Source organism: Triticum urartu, chromosome 6 (genome assembly GCF_003073215.2).
Source record: "Triticum urartu cultivar G1812 chromosome 6, Tu2.1, whole genome shotgun sequence".
In the NCBI taxonomy this organism is placed as follows: Eukaryota; Viridiplantae; Streptophyta; class Magnoliopsida; order Poales; family Poaceae; genus Triticum; species Triticum urartu.
In genome coordinates, this window is record NC_053027.1 from 36,944,095 (window position 1) to 36,957,266 (window position 13,172).

General features: G+C 42.9%; 1 protein-coding gene and 1 long non-coding RNA gene across 12 annotated transcripts; one reads left to right on the forward strand and one right to left on the reverse strand.

The window, feature by feature from the left end:
* Nucleotides 1–681: 681 nt before the first annotated feature.
* Nucleotides 682–3,329, reverse strand: LOC125515887 (F-box/FBD/LRR-repeat protein At5g22700-like). Of its 3 annotated transcripts, none has more exons than XM_048681376.1 (5): nt 3,201–3,329; nt 2,223–3,120; nt 1,996–2,157; nt 1,721–1,874; nt 682–1,007 (listed from the first exon to the last, which is right to left on the reverse strand). In XM_048681376.1, exons 2-5 carry the CDS (start codon nt 3,087–3,089, stop codon nt 991–993), a joined length of 1,200 nt encoding a protein of 399 aa, XP_048537333.1. In that variant the 5' UTR covers nt 3,090–3,120; nt 3,201–3,329; the 3' UTR covers nt 682–990. The 3 variants fall into 3 exon arrangements, with proteins under 3 accessions (XP_048537333.1, XP_048537334.1, XP_048537335.1); XM_048681377.1 differs by having other exon boundaries at nt 3,206–3,323; XM_048681378.1 differs by lacking the exon at nt 682–1,007 and having other exon boundaries at nt 1,734–1,909.
* A 3,814-nt stretch (nt 3,330–7,143) lies between these two features.
* Nucleotides 7,144–9,728, forward strand: LOC125514427. Of its 9 annotated transcripts, XR_007286442.1 has the most exons (5): nt 7,145–7,323; nt 7,400–7,548; nt 7,651–7,965; nt 8,506–8,607; nt 8,693–9,728. It is a non-coding gene; the product is annotated as an uncharacterized LOC125514427 (long non-coding RNA). The 9 variants fall into 9 exon arrangements; XR_007286439.1 differs by having other exon boundaries at nt 7,144–7,548; XR_007286441.1 differs by having other exon boundaries at nt 7,144–7,548; nt 8,506–8,593.
* Nucleotides 9,729–13,172: the final 3,444 nt, after the last annotated feature.

The following is a 13,172-nucleotide window of genomic DNA, read 5'->3' on the forward strand; positions in this document are numbered from 1 at the left end:
ATTGGCTGAACTGATGTGTGGGAGCTCTACTTGCTGCTGTCTCAGGTTTTGGTGATTTTGGTACAGGGGTTGTTCTGAATCTACCATCTGCTACCAGTCTACAATGCAAACCTAGCTAGGCACGAATTTTTAGATCCTATTTCAAACCACACATACTAGAAAACAAAGCCAATCAAACTATGATAGTGTTTGAAATTTTTTCTTTACGTTTATTTACAGGAATTGCATCATGTGAATCGGCTCATGTGACCATTATATTGAAGTATGAGAGAGGGGGGAGATAAACAGAGAGCATGCGACTTTTGTTCAGAATGTTCATCAAGGAATAATTCTCCATCTGAACTTGTACTCAGAAGGCAACTTGATCAAGATGTTTCTACAAATCTCAAGACCACGCAAGAAACCCATGTCGTGGCAAGAGATACAAGCATTGGCATCGCCCTGCAACTTGTGCAGGAGATGTTGCTGCCATAGGTTAGCGTCTTGCCGTTGAAGACCATGCCATTCCCGTGCTCCCATAGGTGCCAGCAGCAGATATGGATGAGAAAATGGGTGGCGGAGATCACTCAGAGTAGCAACTGCTGGGTATCCCTCCCATTGCTCGTAACATAAGTTCAAAGCTGCAGCTCATTTTCGGTTTTCTCTGCCTATATCAACTTCAGAAAAATAGATCAACAGCAGTGAAACGAAAAGTGCAATATGCGCAACTCTACACCTCTTGCGCCACTTTCCCAAACATCCATGTCATAGTTCAGGAGACAAAATACAAGGATCGCGTCATAACACAACAGTCATGGGTCGCCAAAAAGGAAAAGCTTAGGGTGTAACAGAAACTACAAGATACCATAAAACCATGTCCAACAAGAGTTCATAAGTGATATACTGCAGATTGTACACATTTCCTCTGAGTAGAATTGACATAAGATGCTTATATGTGTGTACTAATGGTCGAGGCATGGCAGATCGACAACAACCCGGATCTTCTCACCCTTACTGGAAACTGAATCCTGTACAGAAATGAAAAACAAATATGTAAGAGTCTGATGTATTGCATTAATTAATTAAAAAAATAGTCTCAGTTACTCAACAAAGAATACGAAGCTACTGGAACATAGTTCAGTAAGTATGAATGTATAATGGAGATTCACTGTCTCAGTTACATTATATTTTATACAGCCGTTTCTGATTAATAATCTAATACGAAATATCTAGCTAAACTGCTTCCAAACGAGAATGCAGGAAATGTCAAAAGCAATTTCATGGCAAATGAAATTTGAAATAAGCAATCATGGCATACACTATATACATATTTTTGAAGAAAATGTAATGCAAACTGTAATGGCTCCCACGCAAGTCTATGGAAGTAGCAAATAATTTGAGTCAACTTCCGAAGATCTATGGAAGTAGCAAATAATTTGAGTCAACTTCCGAAGATAGTGCCAATCAACAAGTCCACATATTGGTTACACTTGCTGTTTCTGCAAAACGGTTAAACTACACATCCTTCGTGCTGACATAATGAATTATACTGGTTCCTTTTTCTACGCCTGACCAGACATGGTCCAGATTATTCATGCCTCAAACAATTTGGAACCCCTACAAAACTGTTCTTCCTATATAATTCACGAGTTTCTTATCTGCTGCCTGCTTTCTTACGTTTCTTTCGCACATATGAAAGGTAATTTCAGTATACAGAGAGTATGTAAACTAGTTAGCTTACGCATGTTAAGTGCAGACAGGAACCTCAAAACTTTGAGAATTCTCTTGTCAACCACATTACACTTGACTTCAACTATTTTAAGGTGCTCTGATATTGCAGAGGGTCCCTCCATTGACCTGTAGCTTCCTTTCATTTCCATTTCATGATTTGGTCCCTATGGCCTTTCATTTCCACTTCATGATTTGGTCCCTGTGGTAAGAAAAAAAAATAACCAAGATGGACAACTGATTATAACTCTTAACACTGAAGCAATTGTCCATTTAGAAGATTTATACCTTGGAAAAGAGTTGAAGAGTGAGCTTCTCTAGAACTGGTGAGTTTTTCATAATGCAAGCTAGTGGATCCAAGTCAGGAGCCTCACACCAGTACTCGTTAAGTAATAAAGTCTTTAACTTGCTAAATTTAGGGCAGTGTTTCAGATCTCTTGTGAAAATGGGCTGAAAAAAAAAACAGTATAGTCAAGTATGTAGATAGTGCAACACAAAATAGACGAGTGGCATACCTTTCCAATTTCAGATATCAACTTGAGGTGTTTAGCACGTGAGATACCACCCAGAAGCACACAATCACTGCTGCAATTATCACTGATAGGAACACAGTTCTTACATGTATTATCCTTAGCTCCACAGAAAACACCAGAGTCATAATTCAAGCAGACATCTTTGCATCTATCGCTAAGATTCACACATGCGGCTTCCAGTAATGCCATGTCTTCAAGCAAAGGGGTTATACCAATAAAGTCTTCTAGTTCCAGAGAGACAAGGCCTGGAGCAGAAACAAGGACTCGGAAATCCAAATCAGATCGACAACCAGTGATGCTCAAATGCTTCAGGGAACAGGAAGATATCTTATTGACATTGATGAAGCAATCATCTATCTTCAGATTCACCAATTGTGGGCATCTAGCAAAATCAAGAAAGGCCTTTGGTAGGGCTACAGAATGAAGGTCCAATGTTACCAGATGCTGAGAGACAATGTTACCAATGAGGATATGAAGGGTGAGCACCCGAACTTTCCACATCAGGGCAAAACGGGTCCATAGGTTCACATAGCGCACATCATCATCATCATCATCATCATCATAACGATCGAATTTGATCTCAACAGTGTCTAGGTGGGTGCGCCCACGCAGGACCAGCAGATGGTTCATGAACTTCCGGAGGTCTTGAACTTGGAGGCCGACGATGCGCAGGCCCGTAGTGGACTTCCAAAGGTGTCGCCAGCGCCGGGCGAGCACGCACGTCTGCGCGGCCACCTGCACCGGGAGGAAGGAGAGCACATGGTGGAGCATCTGGTCGGGGAGGTCGCTGATGTGGCCGGTGGCGGTCACCGCCGGCGCACTCTTGCGCTCCTTCCCGCTAGGAGGCATTCTGTCGAGTAGGTGGCGCGCGTCGTCGGCGCTGCGAAGCAAAGGACGGATCAAACGACCGCGAGGGTGGAGAGATGGAACGGATGGATGCCTCCGGCTTCGTCGGCTCACCTTACCTCGCCGGATCGCCCCCGTCAAGTCCACTCGCCGGATCGCCGCCGCCGCCGCGAGAATCCTAGGTTGGACTCCCCGCCTTTCCTTATGAAATCCTTAAAGGCGACCGTCAAAGTGAAGTATTCTTTTTTTTAGGCAGAGAAGTACTCACTCACCAAAGCGGTAGGCCCATGAGCCCATTCGACTCACTGCCTCACTGGCTCACTCCCCCGTTTCTCTTTAAAATTTTGGTTTTGAATTATCCCAAAAAAAATAGATACATCCACTTCAAAAAAAAAAGTTAGATACATGTCAAAGTATGCTGTATGAAAAAAAAATCTTATCTCTTGGTTGACGATTTTATTTCGGAAAAGCTAAAAATCCAACATTATTTATACTGTACGATTTCGTAGCACGAATCACGGAACAAGTTATTGCCATGTCACTATTTCAATCGTTCGTGTTGGACATCACAATCGGGCGATCGAGCGCATGCTCGCTTACCCTTATCCGCTCACTGTCATGGTACTTTGTTGTGTCTGTTTTTTTTTCCTACCCCAGTTTACCACTCTCTCAAATCCATTCACGGCGCCGCTCCTCCCGGCCGACCTCTTACGGCACACCGTGAAGACTCAAAGATGAAAGGCGAGGCGACAGCACGGAAAACGGGACCGATGGCGCACTCAAGTCCGCGCCGATGCCCTCAGCGCATTACACGGCGGTGTGGCCTCGCCTCGCCTCCAAGCGTTGGTGCTCTCTGTTTAGAAAGCCGAATTGAATCGATCGTTTTACACCAACAGCAAAGGTGAGCCGACAGCCATCGATGCTCTCCTAGCGTGACGTACGACACACAACCTGGTGGCCCTCGGCCCTGTACTGCCCCTCCTTCGTGCGGCGCGTGGCGGTATCCAAGGCCTCCGACACGCGACGCGCGAAACAGGAGCATCAATGGGCATGGCCGCCCGTGGCCACCTCCCTGTTGAAAATTGTAGGCTATGCGGTCATATATATTAGTTGAAGCATTGCCAATTAACCTTGAAAATTTCTGAAAATATAGTTTAATGCAAAACTGCTTTGCGTTCACATTGCCATGGGCGGCTCGGTGACTCTTTAAGTGCCTCATCAATTCTCTATAAGAAAGAACCCAGCCTTTCGAGTCTTTTCCGCTTCCAAACTGCCCCTTCGTTTCAGCTTCCACTTGGAGCCAGGTTTGGATCTTCTCTTGCGATTTTGAGAAACTCTTAATCCGCATCATCGCTGAGCTCACAAAATCCGAATCCATTTCTTTCCTTTGCCTTGCAGCCCAATGGAGCTCGGATCTAAGAAACGTAAGCCTGTCCAGGACGCCGACGCCGAACACTCCGATTCCGAAGAAGGTCATGCAGCAGAGGAAAGTGGTTTCCAGGCCGATGCCGACGCCAACCGTGATGCGGAATGGAGTGCTGCTCCGATTTCCCAGGGACACGAGAAAATTTCTGATGCAAAGCAGCCAGATTCTTGGGATGGTTGGACTTCTGCTCAAGACGACGGCTCGAGTGCTGATAAATGGAAGACCAGTGCTTCAGGCGACTACAACGGCTGGAAATCGGATGGATCGGACGCCAAAGAAAATCGGAGGGACCAAAGAGGCAATCCAGGCAGGCTCCCAATGAGACCTGTTGAGAGGCCACCAAGATCTTTCTCGTGCCTGATGGGCTGCGTTTCCTGTGGTAGATATCCGTCACCCTGTAAATTCTGGGAGATCGACCGTATGCTGCCTACGTACCGTAATCGCTATAGTTTCGACATTCGGCCCCCCTTTGATCTCCTTGGTTTATGGTTGTGTCATGCCGTCGGAGGTTGTTATATCCTGTGGTTGTTGCTCTATATTGGTTGAACTGATGTGTGAACGAATTTAAAAGCCCTAGAGCTCTATTTGGTGCTGACTATCTCAGGTTTGGTGATTTTGTTTAGGATCTACCATCTACTACAATGCAAACCTAGTTAGACATGAATTTTAGATCCAAATTCAAACTACACATAGAGAATAAAGCCAATCTAACTATTAATAATAGTGTTTGAAATTTTGTCTTTGTGTTTTTATCTTTTGTGACACTATTCGCCTTTTGATTTGTTTTTACTTTGTCTTTTTCTAGGCCGGACTTAGATTCAAACTTTTACAGGATTGCAGACATAGCCACTTTCGGGGTTATGCACAAAAAAACCTTGCTGAGACATCTAAACTAGCAAATGAGTGGACTAATGAATCGGACAAGAATATACGTCTATAAATTCTAATCCAACATCATGATCTGATCATAAGCTAATTGTTCATCACATAGCAATAGGATTCACCGTGGTAATTACATCATACCAATCACAATCACGTGGGGCGGCTCATGTGACCATTACATTGAAGCATATAAGAGAGGAAGAGAGAGAGCATGTGAATTTGAATTGAAAACGGGAACTTGAGGAACATGTTTCGACAAATGTGAGACCTTGCGAGAAAACAGAGACACGTGGAAAGGAGAGGCAACCCTAACTACCCCTCATGTCGAGGAAAGAGATCACAGCATTGGCATCACCCTGCGTCTTGTCGTTTAAGACTGCGAGAAAACAGACTTGTGAAATTTTGGCCCCCCACCATGCCATATTTATAGGGGGGGGGGGGGGCGCAAGTCAGTGGCGGGCCACTTGCGAGCCTGCTACTGAATGTGCCACAACGTGGTGCCCTCTATTTTCAATTACGGTCCATCGGATTGGACCATTTTCAGTAACGGGTTGTGAGATTCCCGCTACTGAAGCACTTTTGTGTATTGCCATTATAAATCGTTTTTGTCATAGTACCAGGATGTTTTAAAAGACGCTTTAGCATTCTTTTATCTTTTCCATTGGCCGCATGCCACTAAAGTACAGAAGTTTGTGATTACCATACAGTTATCCTTGTCCTGAGTCCTGACCCGTACAAATTCTGAATTTCCTTTTTTTTCCCGAGGAGATGCAGAATCTGAAAATTGTTTTAGTAGAGAGGGACGGTGTTGTTCTATGCTTATTAGCATGGTGGGATACAAATCCATTGTCAGCGCGGAACCTATTTTTCGTTTATGATGGAGCCACTAGATTGATAGAACATGGCATATAAGATAATTAAAATGTTTAAAAACATATACCCATTGAGTGTTGCATCTCTCACACTCACTCAGACAATCTTTCCCAAACTCCTTCATCTAGTGTTCATCATAGGGGCATGGCAAATCTGGAAGCAAAGGAACAACTTCATTTTTGAAAGAAGTCAACCTAGTTTCCAAATGTGGAACTAATGTCTCGACGCTCATCGGCCGTCGTCTTAGCCCACGGGAGGGGTTCGTAAATGTGTTCGAGAAGCTGGGATCGATCCATGGTCTCCAGGGAGATCCCGCACTCGCATAACCACTCCGCCCAAGTATTCTTCGCTATTAGAACAGGGGGGGGGGGGGGGGGGGGGGGGGGGAGTCAGTGGCGGGCCACTTGGGCGACTGCTACTGAATGTGCCACCACATGATGCCCTCTATTTTTAATTGTGGTTCATCGGGTTGGACCATTTTCAATAACAGGCTGTGAGATGCGCGCTACTGAAGCACTTTTGTGTATTTGCCATTACAAATCGTTTTTGTCGTAGTACCAGGATGTTTTAAAAGACGCTTTAGCATTCTTGTATCTTTTCCGTTGGTCTCATGCCACTGAAGTACAGAAGTTTGTGATTACCATACAGTTATCCTTGTCCTGGCCCGTACAAATTCTGATTTTCCTTTTTTTTCCGAGGAGATGCAGAACCTGAAATTTGTTTCAGTGGAGAGGGACAATGTTGGGGGAAAGACTTGTGTAGAATCTGAGCTTGTAGTGAAAAAATAGAAAAAACGATGTTGGGCCATTGGATGAGAGATCAATGGCACGGGTCTGGATGGAGGGATCTTCGCACAAAATTTGCAAAGAGGTCCAACATACAAGCAAATTTGCACTCGGTGCCCTCCCTAGTCTGTACCAAATCCTTACACACCGACGACACAGGATCGAAAATTTCTCGGCGGCGGCGGCGACGGCGACGACCAAGATCCTGAGCCAAGCTGGGCGGGCTCGCGCAGCAAAGATGCTGATCCATCTCCTCTCCGATGGCTCCTAGGTCCTAGCCGTTTCGTCGCAGGTGGCGCAGTTTGAGGCAGATTAGATCGGATTTCTCACCTCCTCCCCACTCTCAGGCTCCCAGATCAGCTCGCGGCCGTCCTCCTCCACCCCCCACCCCCTCTCGCGATTCAGCACTAGCTCAACGCTCGTGGATCCTCGCCTCCTTCCCAGCCGGCCGCTCTCTGGTTCTGCGAACAGGCCGCCACGGTTCTTCGTTCTGCAGGTAAATATAAATGTTAATTTTTTATTAGCTAGTAGATTGATACTACATCTCCATAGTTTTATATTCTTTCTACTTGTTAATGTCAAATCCTTTTCATTTCAGTTGCCGGAGTAGTAACAGCAGAAGAATGAACAGCAGCTTGAGTAGAATAGAAGCAGATCCGTTCTGGTGATGCTTATGTTGGTTGGATTCTTATTTTATCCAGAAGCAGCATGTTGATTAGTGCTATGACTTAGTTATGGTATTGTGTATTGCTACCAGAAGCAGCACGTGTACCGACTGTACATAAACGCTAACCGATTTCTAGCATGAAGCAATACACTAGCAAATCTTGCTATTCCGGCGAGATGCACTAGTACAGGAAGTAGGCTGCTCTGGCTTCGTCGATTCTTCAGCGGCAAGCCGACACGCACACACGTGAGACACAATGGCTATTTTTTTCTCTCCATGCAAAGATACATATTCAGATGCATATATACAGTTGATGTTTTTCTTCTTTGATCTGTTCCTTATTTCGACAGTGGCACAAGGCATCACCATGTCCAATCACTCACACTTGTGACAGTTATTGTTCCCACTATAGAGCTAATTATTGTTGTTTTTCTTTTGTCAATTGCATGCAATCCTTTTTCCTCCTATTGCGATGAATAGACACAAATATGCCATTGCATGTTCTGCTAGGGGATTCCTTGGGTTGGCAATTCCTTTTTAATGCTTACTGCTGATCTTTCATCCCCAAAATTCTGACATTTGTTATTGGCTAGGTGCTCACTCCAGTATTTCTATGCACATGAATATTTTCTTGTCCTTCTGTTTAGCTTTTTGTACCAGAGTAATTAATTACATTTCCCTATAATAGAATGCTTCCCATAAGCCATGCCTTTGATATGGCCCATGTGGCAGAAGTTTGACATGGAAAAGATGATCCCCGGTCTAAATTTGCAATTCTCATCTCAGGATCCAGTAATGGAGGGTAGCAGTGCGATGTCTCCGCTAGGAGAGCCCTCAATTCCAATGATCGCAGCATGTGCACCAGCACTATCAGGTGTGAGAATAGCGGTACGAGGAAGTCAAGATATCCTGATGTATCTAACATTATGTTAATCCCTTGTGTGATGTTGGTTCATAAAAAAATTGTTTGCAGCCATGGAATCGGTCAACAGTGTTCAAAATCAAGGATGTGTGTATGTGATTTAGTACTAATCCTTCATCCATGGCATGAGCCTATATGGCATCTTGTTCATTTATATTTTCCCGTGCTGCTGTGGTTTTCTTATTATTACAAGGTATAATATAATGCATGCCATCAAGTTTTGTTTATAGCTATCAAATTTGAATAATAATTTGCATCTGCAGGGCATTCATAAAACTCCCTTTAAATTGTTCAATGCCACTTATTTGTCGTTCTCATTTGTGCTTTTAACTAACCTTGGAATTATAATCCATTTATTGTAGGTCTATAATGAAATAATGAACTATGCTGCAACAAAATATTTGTACTCTCTCTGTTAGACATATCCAACTATCACATGCCATTTTATTTTATTTGGAAAATCCCCTGTAGAAGCTGGAAAGCCAGCTTGACCTACAAAGTTATCCTGATTGGTTACATATGTATTAATATGTTTGAGGTTCAACCTAAGTTTTGACATAGTATAAGTTATGTTTCCTAGGTTGGAGTGCTGAAAGAAGCTGGACATATATAATGATTATTTCTCTTCTCAAGATATGCTATTTGGTATATGTTTTTGACTGACCCCTATTTACTTGGTATATGTTTCTGACTGACCCCTATTTACTTGGTGTGTTTACCTAGGTAGATCGAACTGATCAAGTGTCCATGGAGGTTGTCATCTCTCTCCCAGCAGGAAGCTTGATTGCCAGGAAGCACTAACACGAGGCAAAATGATAGATATTTTCGTTCTTGTACCAGCAAGATGCTTGTTGGGCGATGATAATTTCAGTCTTTACCACTTGGTCTTGCCGGCCATATACTAAAAATGATCTGTATGTCACATGTACTCAAGTACTCAAATGCTTGCTAAGCACTGATAATTCCAGTCCTTAATTTGCTCTACTTCCAGTTCTACTAGCCTTTTGTGATGTGTTCTCATGTACTCGAGTACTGAAATGCTTGCCGAGCAGCTATCAATCCTTAAATTGCTATATTTCCAGTTTGACATGTATGTGTGGTTCTACTTGACCCGGGATCACTTATTATCTCATGTGCTAAAATATTTGTGATATATATTGTCGTTTCTCAGTGACCAAGATGTTCAACTCTCTTGAAAAATTAGTGGTGTCTGTGTCTGGATTCCACGCAGTAAATATTTGCTCAGATTTTATATGAGACCAGTTGTTTCAGACTAAGACGATATGGGCATTAGCACATTTCATATCTGAAAATAGTTGTATTTCACAAAGACTTGAGGTGCATAATGCAAATGTCCTATGTCATGTCTAACTGCCAGTAGGGGGTTTTCTGCAAAACCTACAGTAAGTGGGCTGAGATCCCTCCACCTAAATCTGCACCATTGATCTCCAATCTAGTGGTCCAGGATGTCTTTTTCTATTTTTGTACAGCAAGCTCAGATTCTACACAAGTCGTCCCCCAATGTTGTTCTATGCTTATGAGCACGGTGGAAAACAAATCCCTTGTCAGTGTGGAACCTATTTTCCGTTTATGATGGAGCCACTAGATTGATAGAACATGGCATATAAAATAACTAAAATGTTGAAAAGCTTATATCCATTGAGTGTTGCGTCTCTCACACTCACTCAGACAATCTTTCCCAAACAACTTTATCTAGTGTTCATCATAGGGGCATGGCAAATGTGGAAGCAAAGGAACAACTTCATTTTTGAAAGAAGTCAACGCAATTTCCAAATGTGGAATTGATGTCTCGACGCTCATCGTGCGTCGTCTTGGCCTACGGGAGGGGTTTGTCGACGAAATGTGTTCGAGAAGCTAGGATTGATCCATGGTCTCCCGGGAGATCCCGCGCTCAGATAACCACTCCGCCCAAGTATTCTTCGCTATTAGAACAAGGGGTGAATCCTACTTGAGCTTTTCAAGTTAGTTTTCTTTGGTTTTTATTTGTTTCTTTTCCTTTTTCTTCTTCATTTTTTGTTTGTTTTCTTTTTTCTTCTCCATTTTTTTTTCTTTTTCAGTTTTCATTTTTTATTTTTCTTTGTTTCTTTTTGTTTTTCATTCTACATTTTATATACATGATCAACATTCTTTTAAATACTTGTTCAAAAAAATTCAAATACTTGTTGAACATTTTATATACTTGTTCAATATTTTGTAAATAATTGTTCAACATTTTTAAAATACTTATTCAACAGTTCTATATACACGATCAACATTTTTTTTGAAATACTTTTTCAACATTTTTCAAATGTCTTTTGAACAGTGTTTTTGTAATATATATTTAGAATATTTTAAAATATAAACAATAGTACAAAAATAAATTAATAAAGAAAGCATAAATCATAAAAAAAAGAAACAGGAAAAAGAGGCTGTGGCCTCCCGCGCTCGTGGGCCGGCCCAGCTCGCTCGCCCCTTCAGCGAGTCCGAAGCCAGACTCGCTGAAGGCGAGATATAGGCGCGTCCGCCCGCATGTGTACACTACTAATGCAAGGTTATCAAGTTGTGTGCACCTGCCAACAAACACCATTTGTGATTCTCAAAAAAAGAAAACATGGGCTCTTTGTAACTTCACAGACCACCAAACACAGGTGTAAAAAAAAAAAGATTCTGTGTGACCTGGGAGGCAGGCAAAGGCTGCTGGGGTTATCTGGTGCTTTGGAAAAGATCAAAAGAGAGACAAAGTAAAGGAGGACCCGCTGGCCACCCACTTGCTACTAAATAATACTGAAGCAACACGCAAGGAATCGACCCGATCGACGACCGAAAGCTAGTACTATTACTGTATCAGCTCAAGAGCATGGTGCAGAGAATGCCGACACATGCATGCAGGAGTTGGGTGCGCCTGCCTTAGTTTTTTGTGTGCCGATGCGTCTTTAGTTGGTGTTCTACGACGTGTGGATCTCAAAATGCGTCCAACGGTAATACTACCTTTGAATAATTTTATATACGTACATTTGCATCATCATCAGGCGTGATGTACTTGGATCCGCCGACTGGAGTCTCTCTTCATCTAATCTTTACTAAACACCTCAAATCTAAAAGTGATTATACCTAATCTTTACTAAACACCTCAAATCTAAAAGTGAGCATACATAATGAGTTTTTCAATTGGTATTACCATAATCCATAATCCATAATTCGTAAGCTGCAAAAACTAGTTTGTTACTCATTCTCCCTTCCCATCACTTGTAATTATTTCGGATAGGTTGTTTTGTCAAACTATTTTGACATAAGAAAATAGATTCTACAGATAAGGTGCTTTTGAAATTTCCATAATCCCTGTCACACAAACCATATATCTAGCAATTTTTTACCCTACGTTGATGCATATAATCATCATTTGCATAACTACACGGATCATGTACTTAATTATCATGAGTTTCACCTATATATCAAAGAGATTTGGCATCCCATTATTAGTAGAAAACGGGCCTTTAGTTCCGGTTCCACAGGGCCTTTAGTCCCGGTTCTGGAACCGGGACTAAAGGCCCTCCACGTGACCGCTGTCTGGAGCTTCACCTTTGGTCCCGGTTCGTAGGGAATTTTTGAAAAAAAATGAATTTTTTTCTCAATTTTCAATTTTCTGAATTATTTCATAATTTAATCTCTAATCACCCCTCATCATTTTAAATCGTCTAACTTTCCGGCCGGTCACCCATCCTGTCACTACTCCAGCCTGAGCATGCTTAACTTCCGAGTTTTATTCCCCCTAGTTTCCAAGTCTGCACTTGTTATTTTCCTGACAATAGTAAGATGTTAATCCTATTAAACCTCAGGAGTTTAGCTTGAGCATGAAGTCACACGTTTCACTGTTTTAGTTTGAAACTATTATTCTAAATAATAATAATTATTTAGTAACACTAATATTTCATGAATAAGTAGTTTGATCATAGTTTAACCACATTTGACCAAAATTCAAAAAAACTGAAATAATTATTTGTTGGGGAACGTAGCATAAATTCAAAATTTTCCTACGTGTCACCAAGATCTATCTATGGAGTCATCTAGCAACGAGGGAGGAGTGGATCTACATACCCTTGTAGATTGCGCGCGGAAGCGTTCAAGAGAACGGGGTTGATGGAATCGTACTCGTCGTGATTCAAATCACCGATGACCAAGTGCCGAACGCATGGCACCTCCGCGTTCAACACACGTGCAGCCCGGTGACGTCTCCCATGCCTTGATCCAGCAAGGAGAGAGGGAGAGGTTGAGGAAGACTCCATCCAGCAGCAGCACAACGGCGTGGTGGTGATGGAGGAGCGTGGCAATTCTGCAGGGCTTCGCCAAGCACCACAGAAGAGGAGGGAGAGAGAGATGCAGGGCTGCACCAACGAGAGATCGAATCGCGTGTCTTATGGGCAGCCCCTAGGCCTCATATATATAGGGGAAGGGGAGGAGGCTGCGCCCCCTCTAGGGTTCCCACCCCTAGAGGGGCGGCAGCCCTAAATGGGTCTTGGGTGGCGGCCAAGAG

What these genes read in the sequence shown, in the direction of transcription:
- LOC125515887 (XM_048681376.1), bottom strand. Translation starts at nt 3,089, where the DNA reads ATGCCTCCTAGCGGGAAGGAGCGCAAGAGTGCGCCGGCGGTGACCGCC. An exon ending in TGATATCTGAAATTGGAAAG is followed by an intron (nt 2,158 to 2,222) that starts GTATGCCACTCG and finishes TTTTTTTTTCAG; the next exon opens with CCCATTTTCACAAGAGATCT. An exon ending in CTCTTCAACTCTTTTCCAAG is followed by an intron (nt 1,875 to 1,995) that starts GTATAAATCTTC and finishes GAAAGGCCATAG; the next exon opens with GGACCAAATCATGAAATGGA.